Source organism: Propithecus coquereli, unplaced genomic scaffold (genome assembly GCF_000956105.1).
Source record: "Propithecus coquereli isolate 6110/MARCELLA unplaced genomic scaffold, Pcoq_1.0 Scaffold44, whole genome shotgun sequence".
In the NCBI taxonomy this organism is placed as follows: Eukaryota; Metazoa; Chordata; class Mammalia; order Primates; family Indriidae; genus Propithecus; species Propithecus coquereli.
The window spans coordinates 2,791,047-2,804,565 of NW_012150174.1; the positions used below are offsets into that span (position 1 = coordinate 2,791,047).

Consider the following 13,519-nt stretch of genomic DNA (forward strand, 5'->3'; position numbering starts at 1 on the left):
TTTATAGAGATATCTGGCTCTTTCTGCACCAGTATTATATTCTTTAAAGTGCTACAACTTTATAATAGTTTAAATATCCAGCAAAACAAGTTTTCCTACCCTCCCCCATAAGCTTTTTGCCTTTTTTTCTATTGACTTTCTTAAGTGAAGTTATATTTTTATTGGAATTGCACTAAATTTTTAGATTTGGAAAGTACATTTATTCAATCCTGGAAATAAAATGGCTTTTGTTTTCAAGTTATAGTTTGTTTATCTTACAATGGTTATGATCCCTTTTAGAATGTAGTTAAATGTGCTATAAATACAATGACTTTTATATTTGCTATTTCCTATTGGTGACATATGTGTTCTGACTCAGTTAAAAGCACTTGGATTACATATAATGATCAAGCTTTAAATTTCTTTTCTGTCAGGAAAGATTTTATTGGAAATTTGTTGTGTTTGGGGTATGATTTCTTTTCAGATTTATGTAGTCCGAATTTTGAGGGAAGGACAGCTTGAACCATCATTTGTCTTCCGGACGTTTGACGAGTTTCAGGAACTTCACAACAAGCTCAGTATTATTTTTCCACTTTGGAAGTTACCAGGGTATGTTCCCATCCTTGTATGTTAATCCTTTTTTGTAGGAAACAATTTGCTGGCAAAGCTTTGTGTTTTCACTTGGTAAGATACTATGGACCATGTCTGGCTTATTTTCCTTTGTATCACAAGGGTCTAATACCAAACTAGATAGAGACCAAGGAGCTGTAAGTTTTTGTTGAATGAATAAACATGAATAAATGATTACTATCTTAAAATATAGGATTTTCTAGAATTCTAATTTTAGTTGAAGCTTCAATTTTGCTGTCTCTACCATAGTAAGCAACACCAGTAATAATTTGGAATCTTGGTTTAAAAAATCAGATTCTTCTAGACTGAGCAACATAGTGAGACCCCATTTCTACAAAAAATATTAATAGAAAAATTAGCCAGGCGTTGTGGTGTGCACTTATAGTTCCAGCTATTTGGGAGACTGAGGCAGGAGGATCACTTGAGCCCAGGAATTTGAGGTTGCAGTGAGCTGTGTGTGGTGACACTGCTGCCCTCTAGCCCAGGCAACAGAGTGAGACTCTGTCTTTGAAAAAAAAAAAAAAGTCAGATTCTAAATCAATGTAAAAGTAATTTACTATGGGCCACACTGAGCTCCTCTGATAATAAACTGAGGCAAACATCAAGACTGTTAATTAAAATCTTAGTGCTAGGCCGGGCGCGGTGGCTCACGCCTGTAATCCTAGCACTCTGGGAGGCCGAGGCGGGCGGATTGTTTGAGCTCAGGAGTTCGAAACCAGCCTGAGCAAGAGCGAGACCCCCGTCTCTACTAAAAATAGAAAGAAATTAATCAGACAACTAAAAATATATAGAAAAAATTAGCCGGGCATGGTGGTGCATGCCTGTAGTCCCAGCTACTCGGGAGGCTGAGGCGGAAGGATCGCTTGAGCCCAGGAGTTTGAGGTTGCTGTGAGCCAGGCTGACACCACGGCACTCTAGCCCAGGAAAAAAAGCAAGATTCTGTCTCAAAAAAAAAAAAAAAAAAATCTTAGTGCTTAGTTTTATATCTGATACTCTTTGGAAACCCTCTGGTTTTTTGTTTATTTTTTACATCAATGGGAACCACTCAGACTATGTTCTTTCCCTCTTACTCTCCAAAAGGAAGAGGATGATCAACATGGCAAATGGCAATTGCAGCAAAGCAACACCAAGAGCCAGCTTCACACTCAAAACCCCTCAGTTTTAATGTAGCTTAATGACCAGTAGATTTTCTGTGTCAAGTTCATATTCTTTTCAGACTGGATTTCAAAGTAAGAAGGAAGTGAAGGGGGTATTAGAGTTTGTTTCCATGTGTGGTGTCATCTTTCCACTGCCACCAAAATAAGTGGAATTTAGATTATGCTTTCAGTACCTTACTTAGGCCTTAGGCACTTTTTATTATTAATTGTGGATTTTATTGGTGTCTGTGATAGCTATGACTGATCAAGTAATGATTCTTTTAGAGATCAGATTTGGATAAAATATTTGGGAATGGTTAAATTTGAGAAGAAATAGTAGAAAATAAGTAATAAATACAGCAAGTTAGCAAAACATGCATGTTTTCTACCAAGGCTCATAAAAGGATAATGGGTAGGTAATTGACTTATTTCACCTCCAGGACTTTGAAATCACAAAAAGTATAATGAATTAAGACTCTACTTTATATAAAAAAGTATATTTCTAAGTAAATATTGTACTTGATTATTTAAATCCCACTTGCTTTTGTTTTTCTTTTGTAGCTTTCCTAATAGGATGGTTCTAGGAAGAACACATATAAAAGATGTAGCAGCCAAAAGGAAAATTGAGTTAAACAGTTATTTACAGAGTTTGATGAGTGCTTCAACGGATGTAGCAGAGGTGACCTTCCTAAATGAGAAGTATTAACTTACTGTATATTTTGTGCTACTTCATATTTAAGCTAATGAATCTTTTTTCTTTTCAATCTTAGTGTGATCTTGTTTGTACTTTTTTCCATCCTTTACTTCGTGATGAGAAAGCTGAAGGAATAGCTAGATCTGCAGGTGAGTTTTTTTTTTTTTTCTTTGTTGGTAACTTATGACCTGCAAGTCTATAACTTTTCAATGAATGGTAGAATGACAGTGGACATATTGGCTGTAGTCAGTGAGAATGGGAGGAGGGTATTCTTTCTAAACTAGTCTATTTCTGAATAAAAATAACTTTCCTAGTAGAGTGTGATTACCAAAGAAGTATAAATCAGTGGCCTAACTGCTGCTTTACTCCTCTTTCCCCTCCCCTCTGCTCCCACCACACGTGATGGTCTTGGAAGTAAAGCAAAATTCTTTTGTTGCCGGTTGAGCACCTGTAAGCAGGATAAAATAAAGATGAAAATATCTGTATTTTCAGATGCAGGTCCCTTCAGTCCTACTCCAGGTCAAATAGGAGGAGCGGTGAAATTATCTGTTTCTTACCGAAATGGTACTCTTTTTATCATGGTGATGCACATCAAAGATCTTGTGAGTGATTACAAATAATGATTGTAAAGAAAACCCCTACCTTGGTAGGAAGCATTACTGTTAAGGGATTGCTTTTCTTTATAGGTTACTGAAGATGGGACTGACCCAAATCCATATGTCAAAACGTACTTACTTCCAGATACCCACAAAACATCCAAACGTAAAACCAAAATTTCACGAAAAACTAGGAATCCAACATTCAATGAAATGGTAAGTTAAAATCATTTCTGGAAATTTCCTTGGTTTGTTGTTTTGAGACTTTAAATTTTAAAACATTTTAAATTTAAAGTTTTTGGGTATCAGTTGCTGAACTATTTGTTATAAAAAGTAAATCAATAACAGTCTAATGGTATTTAACAAAATGGTGTAGAATAGAGCTCTCAGTCATAGACCTTGGAAGCCATAATTCAACAACCCCTCCAGTGCATGAACCCCCCTCTATAATATTCTCAAAAAGTGGTTGTCCAGTCTGCACTTAAATTCTTTTAGGCCATCCAGTTTGTCTAGGCAGCTCCAACTCTTAGATTTTTTTGTTATACTGAAGCTGAAATCTTGACTATCTGCAGTCACCTGTGGAATCTTAATTGTACCTCCTGGAGCCACACAGAACTACTCTTTTCTTCCTTCTATGTGGCAGCCCCTCAGATAACTAAGGATCAAATGTCTTTCCTGTTTATTCTTTTAAAACATCTTCAGTACCTTTACCTTCATTTGATAGGACATAGTTTCAAAATCATTCTCCGTCGAATATGTTTTACTCTGCCAGTAACCCTCTTAAAATAGAGGCCCAAAATTGAAAGCAATAAGCAGAACATCAGCTGAACACTGTGGAGCATAACTATGACTTTGCTGAGATACCCATGATTAACTTATAAACTTACTAACCTATTAAAACCTGATAAAGTCCCCTCCTCCCCCTTATTCACCTATTTCTTTAGGGTAAACACATTATGTGTGTACGTTATTATATCCACATAAAAATGTCTGATTAGAGATTGGAAGCAAATAATTCTGAATTTCCATCAGTGTTATGAATTTATTAAAACCTATAGAAGATCCTTTCACCTTTTTAAAAGCGTATACAATTCTTGGTAAAGACCAATTTGTTAGTAGTCTCATCAAGTAGTATATTGGCTTTTTTTTCCCCAGTTGTGTTATGCTGTCAAGGAAATGAAATGTGGTCAGTTTTTGTTTGTTTTTGGTTCTGTTTTGTTTTTGGTTATTTTAGCCAAACAGTGAGGAGGACTAGCTTATAAGGAGATGGTTCTCAGAACTTACGGTGAGGCTTTCTGGAGAAATAATAATTCTAAGTGTTAAATGTGAGGAGAATTTGAAACAGAATAGCTTTACAACATTCCAGATTTGCTGCAAACTGCATTTTTATTTGGTGAATTCGTATTGAATTATGAATAATCAGGAATTATCATTCCATGGTATATAAATCCAACAAAAAAAGACAACAAAAGGAAATTTTAATCCCTTTTTTGTAAAGTAATTATAATTATGCTATCTCCCAGTTTGCTTCCTTCCATTCTCTTTCCCAGCTATTAAATCATCTTAAGGTATATTGCCATGAAATTTCTTTTCCTTTCCCCATCACCTCCATCTCAGAAAAACCATGTTTCTAGTTTTTATTTTTTAGCCAGTGAGTGGTCCTGCTTTGTACAGCTGTATGTCAGTCATTCACTGTAATGATAGTACAACCTAAGACTCCTGAAATACAAAATGTGCTTCCAAAGTATTCAGACAAATCCCACCAGATATGTCATAATCAATGTCATTCATTATAGTCACTCTTTGGCTAATATTCTCATGTTTTCACTTAAAATATTCTAAGAAACCAAACAAATTTTTTTAATTTCAAATTATTAAGGGGGTGCAAATGTTTTTGTTACATGGACACTCTGCTGAAGTCAGGGATTTTAGTGTGCCCATCACCAGAACAGTGTTCATTGTACCCCTAGGTAACTTTTTATCCCTCAACCCTCCCACCCATAAACAAAATTTAACTTGTAATTTGTTGTTTCTTTTTTCTTTTGCTGTAGCTTGTGTACAGTGGATATAGCAAAGAAACTCTAAGACAGAGAGAACTTCAACTAAGTGTACTCAGTGCAGAATCTCTGCGGGAGAATTTTTTCTTGGGTGGAATAACCCTGCCTTTGAAGGATTTCAACTTGAGCAAAGAGACTGTTAAGTGGTATCAGCTGACTGCTGCAACTTACTTGTAAACCAGTGAATTTCTGAGCTTTGGAAGCAAGAACAGTTATAAACATGTGTGCGCACATCCACAGTTATGAACTTTGTATAGTATTTTTATACTTGGACAGAAATTATAAAATTAATATACTTGCTACATTTCTACACATCTGTTGGACCAAGAGTCACATAACTAACCTTTATGAATTTTTGAAAGCCATTGCTGTTTTAAAGTCATTATACTGAATACTACAAATCCTGAACATAATATATAAGTCCTGAAAAAGACTTTGAGACAGTACAATATCAGTTCAGCCACCTATTTTGCATTGTTTCCTATATAGATATAATTGTTTTCCTTTTATGCACCTTTTACAGTCTTTACCACTGTGTATGTTCACCAACACCAAAGTAAAGGAAAGATGCAGGATGTTACCATAAAATGCAGCTGCTATTCACAGGGCTGAAAAGCAAAGCACAAATAGTAGATAGCTATGTTAAGAACTACTAACTAGTTTATAGAAGTAGGGAAGAAATAATATTGCTTTTTATTCATGTCTTTAAAGCCTTTGTCAGAATAAGTGCCAATCACTGAAGTTGTAAATAATGGTGCCTTAACTTTTTATGCTTCCCTGGCACTTCATTTCTGATTTTTTTCCTGATTTGATAAATGATTAGTAAATAGTTTTCACTCACTTTCAACTTACTAAACAAGAAATTATGTACATATACTAGTATTTTTCCCCACAAAAGGATCATTTTCTCTACTTCTGATGTGTGACTCAGTTATTTAAAAAATCAAGGCACTTGATTTAAGTTCTTGTTTTGCCTAGTACCTAAACAAGATTCATCAATGTAGTTATACACTAAATTCCATCATTCCGTTATAACCCTATATTTATTCCCAGGGCTGTGAAGTGAAATTTGGGCATTTCACCTCTATATGTCTATACTCCACTCCCTCATTAACAAGTAAAAATAATTCACCGTGTGCCCATTCCTGAGTAGGACAGACTATTCACAAGAGGCCCAGGACAAGAATTTTAGGGTCCAGACTGAATTTTAATATAGACCTTTATGGAAATTTGTCTTGTAAACTGTCTTACTTACATTTGTAAACATTGTGCATTCAAATGAAAGAATTATTTTCCTTAATATAATGGGATTCAGAGTCATAAGAGATAGGATTGGAATTCTACAGTAACCATTGAGAATAAGATTAATTTTTATTAATCAACTTTAGACATGTTTGTTAATTTGGGTTAAAAACATATGTATATATGAATGAAATAGGAACTCTCATGGTTAGAATAGAAATTCAGATACTTTTTAAATGGTAATGGAGATTGTAGCAAACTGGTTGCTGTGAGAAAACTGACAAAATATGCAGTGAAGAGTACCAAGAGAGAAAGGACAATCTCGATTAAGTTGCCTAGAATAGAACTTTTATGAACTGTGCAAATGTTTAATGTAAATGGCGATGCCTGCGGAGCAGAAATAGAAGAGTTGATGAGAATGTATCAGTGGAACAGATTGCAGAAAAAAAAACTTGAAATTCTTGGTGCCTAACACTAATGGTCCATTTGTAGTTAAACCTATGAGTATGATATGTCTTTTTTTAATGTTAAAATGTGTTGTCTATTTAATAAGTTAATTAAAATGCAGATCAAAGCACCACCATTTGCTTTTTCCTTACAGTTAACATTTCCTTAAAGTGTGTAAGTAGCTTTCCACATGCAAATGCACTAGAAATTTTCACTTAAGCTTCTGAGACCTATTTCCATTCCATGAGTTGTCACTTAGCCACTGTAAAAAAAAAAAAAAGTACTGTCTTGGTTAAAGGTCATTGTCAATTGAACTCAACATGTACTGCCTTTTTGCAGTCTGTTACAGAGCAGTGTCTTTTAGCACAAATAATAGAGCTAGAATATGTGATGTCACTTTTTAATAAGAAATCTGGATTCATATCTAAAAGTGTATATTATGATTAATACTGTACAGTTAAGAGTTCAGAACAAGTAATGTTTTCTCTTAATTTAACTCATTTTGTGCCTTCTTTGGTCATTAAAACACACATATATTTTACATATAGTTTAATATAAGTTGTTTCTTTGTGAAACGCTAATCTTCAGCCCATACCAAAAGAAAAAAAAAAAAAAAAGAGGAGAGACTCTTTGCACTACTACACTATCACTCAATTTTAAATTACTTGGATTTTAAAGCTTTTTTTTAAAGCTTACATTACAGTAAATCTGAAAAACAAAAGTTTAAGCAAACTGGCCAAGACACTAATTTTTATGTATAATCACAATATTTTATACCTGTCTTTATTGACTAAAAATAATTATGCTACATTTAAGTCCTGCACTAGAAGAATTCTTTCTTCTTGCCAGTGTTTTGGGATTTGAAGATAATGGTTCACTCTAAGAACCTATTATTTTCTCTACTGAGGAACCCAATGTAGAACTTGCACTGATGTTTTTATAACTGCCTTTATATAAATCTGTAAGTATCTAAATGTTAAGGCATGTATGATCTTTGATAAAGTATTCCTTTTTTCAAATTATAGTTGTATAAAAGTTTCAATATCTTGCCTTAAATGGGTTGATTGTTCTTTCTAGGATTCAAGTATTGTGGCATTTAAGAAAAAAAAATTCACTTTTGATACTTAGACTTCAGTTGACAAAGGACTGAAGCCCCACTATCATAATAGATTTACTTTACATGTTGTTTGACTAGCAGTGCAAATATGAACGAATATGGGAATTAGTCTCAGCTATAAGAACCAAAATAATTATATTAAGGTAGTGAATAAAGATGTATAATATTTTTATTAATACGTTGAATATATTCAGTGGATTGAATGTGACTTTATAACAGTACTACGATTGTATTAAAAATATTTCTGGAATAAAGGAACTCTGCTGTTATTTTTTTTTCCTTCTTCACATATGAACAGTTTTGGTTCTAAACTTTGATATGAGTTCACTGTTGCTATTTTTTGCATCTCACCTAGGAGTTTATTAAGGTTCAATAATGAATTTCAGAACTATCCTGTTAATTGCCTCTACAAATGTCCAGAGAGTCAGGGTTCTGAGTGTAGTTCTTTGAAGGTTTGGTTTGCTACAACTTTGGTATAGCCCCATCACCATTTCTTAGAAGTGAAATGTTTCTGTGAGTATGGTCCCTGGCCTTTGGTAGTTTACTTAAATATTAAGTAGTACAGCAACAGCCATGTTACACACGTATCTACAGAACTGAGAAATGTAGATTCTTCTTAATACCTTCATCCTGGAATGACACTGGAGAGGGGTGTCTCACTCTTGCCCAGGCTGCTCTCAAACTCCTGGCCTCAAGTTATCCTCCCGCCTCAGGATCCCAAAGTGCTGGGATTACAGGCGTGAGCCATGGCGCCCGGCCTGGGTTTTATTTTAAATGCATTGAGAAGGCAGGGGAGTAATAAATTAATCTACATTTTTAAAAGATCACTCTGACTGCTAGATGGGGAATGGGTTATGTTTAGAGTGGGAACATGAGTAAAAGCACAAACAGTGGGGACAGCACTGAGCTGCCCAGATGAGAGAGGATGGTGGCTAGGATTGAGGATAGCAGTGGAAATGGGGGAGGGTAATGTATTCATGATACACTTGTAGTACAGCTAAAATGACTCTAAAGGAAATGAGACAGAGGAAAAATGGAGACTACTAGTCTAGCAAATGGGGTCGTGTTTAACTGAAATAAAAGGGTCTGGAGTGGTAACTAGGGACAGGGATCGGTATTTGGAGTCAAGTTTAAGATACCAATTCCATAACTGGGCTAAAAAAATGTAAATTTGGCTAATGATAAGAATGTATCTTTGCTAGGAAAAAACCAGATTACCCAAATAGAGTTCCCAATTTGACTGAAATTCCTAATGTTTTGGAAAGTTATTCATCAAACAGTGATAGGTTAAAACACTGGAAGTGGACGTTTTACTATCTAGAGTTCTTTCTACTTCTCACCAGTTACTTTAAACTTGTCGACAATGGATTTCACTGCTTTCCTCCCTCCCAGGGCCATGCTTATTTTTTTAAAACAAGTTGCTTCATTCGCCTATCCTTTCGCGCACTGTGTGTCAGCGCTGGATCAGTCTTAAAAGAGCTTCCTCCTTGGTGGTTCCCTTTTCTCAGAACGTTCAGGTACCTCATTTTCTCCTTCATCCTCCTGGCCTTTGCAATCTTGTTCCCTACACTCTTCTCTGCCGGCCAATTCTCCCTCACTTGGGTATGCGGCTCGGTAAGGCTTTGCCCAACACCCCTCCTCTGCGAGCCGCGCGCGCCACTGCCCTCCTCAGGGCAGTGTACCAGGGGCTGGAGTCCGCCACGGTCTGGTTCAAATCCTTAAACCGGTTTGTTACCGTCAGTGAACTCTTTCCCGGCAGATTAGGTTAGGATTAGAGATAAAAAATGGAAGCGCGGGCTGGGCGGCGGCTGCTATCATTACTTCCGTGTAGTATTTATCACAGGGTACTGTACCTGTGAATTTACTACGGGCAGGGGCCGACTTTGAGGGATCTAGTGCCAAGACAAAGCCTGGCGCTGGCGAACGAACGCTTGTGTGTGGCTGATCCCTCCAGCTCTACCGACTCCATGCCTGCGGGCCCAGGACTCGAACCTTTACGATCTCGGCGCTGGCAGCACTTTTTCTAGAGATGGCCGCAGCAGTGAACTTTGATCGGAAGCCAGCGTCAACCTCAATTTCCCGCTCTGGCCAGGAGCCTGACAGGAGACCGGTGCATGCCGGGATGCGCGTCCGGCCCACTGAGGCGTCTAGCGTGATGGTGAAATGGATTTCGGGATGTGTAGTCACGTGGACGCCCGTGGCTGCGGAGCGTGGCTCCGCCTCCCGCCTGCGAGGAAACGGGACGTGTGAGGTCACTTCCTGCGTGCTGGTTGGCTTCCTGCGGCGCTCCTAACCTCGCTCTCTTTTTGCTGCCCGACAGCCGCCATCATGGGTCGCATGCATGCTCCCGGGTGAGCTTGGGCACCGAGCCGTATTGCGGGGCTGGGCCGCGGGATAAGGGAAGGGAGGGAGTGTGGGCAGCGGGCCGGGAGCGATGTTCTGGGCTGCTATAGTACGAGCCACCGCCTGACACCGAGATTGCTTTTGTCCTCAGGAAGGGTCTGTCCCAGTCGGCTTTGCCTTATCGCCGCAGCGTCCCCACTGTAAGTAGCGCTTTGGGACCGGGGAGAAGCCGGGGAAGGGGGTGGCCTTTGTCGCTCTGGCGAAGCGGCACCAGGGTGGGGGACCTGTGTGTATGCGGAGCGCGGCTTTGCGGGTAGTGGGGGCCGCTGTGCTTGGCGCCATCACTGGTTTTTCATCCTAAGGCCACTTTCTGTTTCATAAACAGTGGCTGAAGTTGACGTCTGACGACGTGAAGGAGCAGATTTATAAACTGGCCAAGAAGGGCCTTACTCCCTCACAGATCGGTGAGTGTTTGTGTCTATCGTAGCTCCTTCCGCCGACCCTCGTGTGACTTGTAGGAAAAGCCCTGGGGCTAAACGTGTCTTATACGTGCCTTGAAAATTGCCCATTTTTTCCGGCTGTACTGTTGATGACTGAGGCCTAAGTTTTATTTGTTGAACTTTGAAGTTGTTATTTAGCAAACGCCAAAACTTAATGAACATTTACTATGGGCTAGGCATCCTTAGGTACATGCTTCTAAGCACTTTACGTATACTGACCTTGTTGAATTCTGACAACAATACTTTGAAATAAACGTTAGTAATTCCCCCCATTTTACAGTTGAGGAACTGAGGCACAGTGCAGTTAAATACTGGCCCCAAATTACACAGTTATTAAGTGGAAGAGTTGGAATTGGCTACACAGAGTGCTTGCCACGCTTGGTCACATTTAGATGTGTTTGAATGTCAGCTGTGTGTGATTTTGTGCAAGTGGCTTCATTCAGCAAATGTTTCCCATGTTCTGAACGCAGTCTAGGCCCTGAGAATACACTAGTCCAAAAAAAGGGACAAAATATGTCCCCTCCTGGGTCTTATTGTCTAGTGGTGGTGTGATATACATACAAAAAGAAAATACAGGATAGACTGTCGAGTAGCCAGAACTAATTTGAGGTTTAAAAGAAATGATGTGAAGTTTTTTTGAAGAATTAATAACAGCTGGTTTTAATTATAGAACAAATAGACATACAGAAATCTCATTGCTTCCTTTGGTCATCTGTATTCCAGTAAGCTTACTGTGATGATGGTTTTCCAACATTCGCAGTTTCCACCAGAAGGGTTTTCCTTAGTGTTGGGTAAAACCTTCCTTGGATGTCTGAGTGAGCTTTCATGCATTCTCCTGTTGGTTTCTGTGATGTATAAAAGGAGACCCCGTGTCACAGATAGGAAACTTGAAAAGTGGCTTGTTCTGAGCATTGACATCACAAGCTCCAGTTTCTGTTTGGTGTTGGAAGTTACAATATATGATTCCCTTTTCAGGTGTGATCCTGAGGGACTCACATGGCGTCGCACAAGTACGTTTTGTGACAGGAAATAAAATCTTGAGAATCCTTAAGTCTAAAGGACTTGCTCCTGATCTTCCTGAGGATCTCTACCATTTAATTAAGAAAGCGGTTGCTGTTCGAAAGCATCTTGAGAGGAATAGGAAGGTAGGAGAATAAGTAAAACCTAGTGCTAAATAGAAATAACTGCTCGTACTAACTTATTTCAGTAAAATGTAATAATGCATCTGATTTGAATTATCTAAGGTGGTTTAGGGCACAAACTAGCAACTATAGTTGCTTTGAAATAAAAATTGTACCAGAAGAGATTTTTTTTTTTATCTTTGGTGCCCCTAAATATAGTATATCCAGTTGAGTGAAAATGTTGGGGTATAGGGGTTTTTTTTTTGCAAAGTTCTGCAAGTCATTCCTGTAAAGTGTTATCCTGGAAGCCTGAATTCCTTTAAGGACTTAATCTGGCCACATGAACCCTAGTCTGTGATTCTATTACAGGGTGTTGGATAACTTTTCATCAGAGAAAGTGCATGGTAGCTCTACATTCCTCTGTTAAATTAATGTCTGATAAAATGTTAAGTCATTCTGGTGATAGTCTTGAATTGTGTCGGTTTATTTTTAGGATAAGGATGCTAAATTCCGCCTGATTCTGATAGAGAGCCGGATTCATCGATTGGCTCGATATTACAAGACCAAGCGAGTTCTTCCTCCCAACTGGAAGTAGTAAGTATAACCTTTTTGTTAACAAGAATGGGAGTCAGCCAGATAGTAAATATCAGGTGGCAAATATAATAAAAGGCCTGATCATAAATATTTCATGCCTGTGGGGCATATGGCTAACTACTCTTTCTTTCTGCCATGGTGGTGGGCAAGCAGCCACGGTGCGTAATCAAATGGGTGTGGCTGTGCGCTATTGAAACTTTTTTAGACAAGCAGAGGGCCATAGTTTGCAGACCCCTGGTTTAGACCACGAACAAGCCCTTTTGACTCCCTCTTAGATAGCGGGTAGTTTGGTTTCACGAAACCTCTGCTTCCAGGTGTTTGTGTTGTTTTAATTTTTCCATGAACTGCTCACTGTGATGATTGATTTCCAAATATTCACAGTTTCCACTAGAAAGGTCTTTCCTTGTGTTGGCCAGTTCTTCCTTGGATGTCTGAGCGAGCATCTTCATTATGCTTGAGCACAATGAGCTGTTTCAGGAACTCAGTAGTGCATTTTATTATAGTTGGGGTTTATTTTAGCTGTTGGCAAATAACTCCATTAGCAGGGGGATTCTGTGAATGGATACGGAGGACCAGTATTAATCCTGATTTTCTCTCCCCCTTTTTCCTTTTCAGTGAGTCATCCACAGCCTCTGCCCTGGTTGCATAAATTTGTCTATGAACTAAAGCAATAAAATCATTGTTTAACTAAAAGCAGGTCTTGCATTTCTTTTCATGTTAAAAACTAGTGTGTATCAATGATAATACGTGTTGGTCTTTTATGATGGGGAAGTGTTTTAGCTCAGTTATTGTGTGATTCCACAGAGAGCCGTAAGATAGTGTCCATCTGTTTTCCCTTCACTGGCTCCTTAAACTAGCTGAGCAGTTTATAATCGCATAGGTGGCTGCTATATATATACAGGGGGAACAGGAAGAGACTAGGAAGTGATGACTTTGTTTTGATATCATAGCAAAAATATTTCTAAGTATTTTTGATACATTTGATATTAATACTGAGACCTGTGACATGTTAACCACAGTGGAGCATTAGAAATAATACATAAAAGTGTCACTGGAGGGAGGA

At 38.2% G+C, this 13,519-nt stretch overlaps 2 protein-coding genes across 2 annotated transcripts in view; both read left to right on the forward strand.

Moving 5' to 3' along the window:
• PIK3C2A (phosphatidylinositol-4-phosphate 3-kinase, catalytic subunit type 2 alpha) overlaps positions 1-5,982 on the forward strand; it is a 95,471-nt gene extending 89,489 nt beyond the window's left edge. Inside the window, exons 28-33 of the mRNA XM_012654351.1 lie at positions 464-588; positions 2,307-2,424; positions 2,516-2,588; positions 2,932-3,041; positions 3,126-3,251; positions 5,087-5,982. Of these exons, the coding sequence (XP_012509805.1) occupies positions 464-588; positions 2,307-2,424; positions 2,516-2,588; positions 2,932-3,041; positions 3,126-3,251; positions 5,087-5,269 (735 nt within the window). The 3' untranslated portion in view covers positions 5,270-5,982. The remainder of the gene's footprint in view (positions 1-463; positions 589-2,306; positions 2,425-2,515; positions 2,589-2,931; positions 3,042-3,125; positions 3,252-5,086) is intronic.
• A 4,113-nt stretch (positions 5,983-10,095) lies between these two features.
• On the forward strand, positions 10,096-13,149 carry RPS13 (ribosomal protein S13). Its single transcript, XM_012654352.1, has 6 exons — positions 10,096-10,249; positions 10,393-10,441; positions 10,627-10,705; positions 11,717-11,886; positions 12,356-12,456; positions 13,072-13,149. The coding sequence occupies exons 1-6, from the start codon at positions 10,227-10,229 to the stop codon at positions 13,103-13,105; spliced, it is 456 nt and encodes a 151-aa protein (XP_012509806.1). The 5' UTR covers positions 10,096-10,226; the 3' UTR covers positions 13,106-13,149.
• Positions 13,150-13,519: the final 370 nt, after the last annotated feature.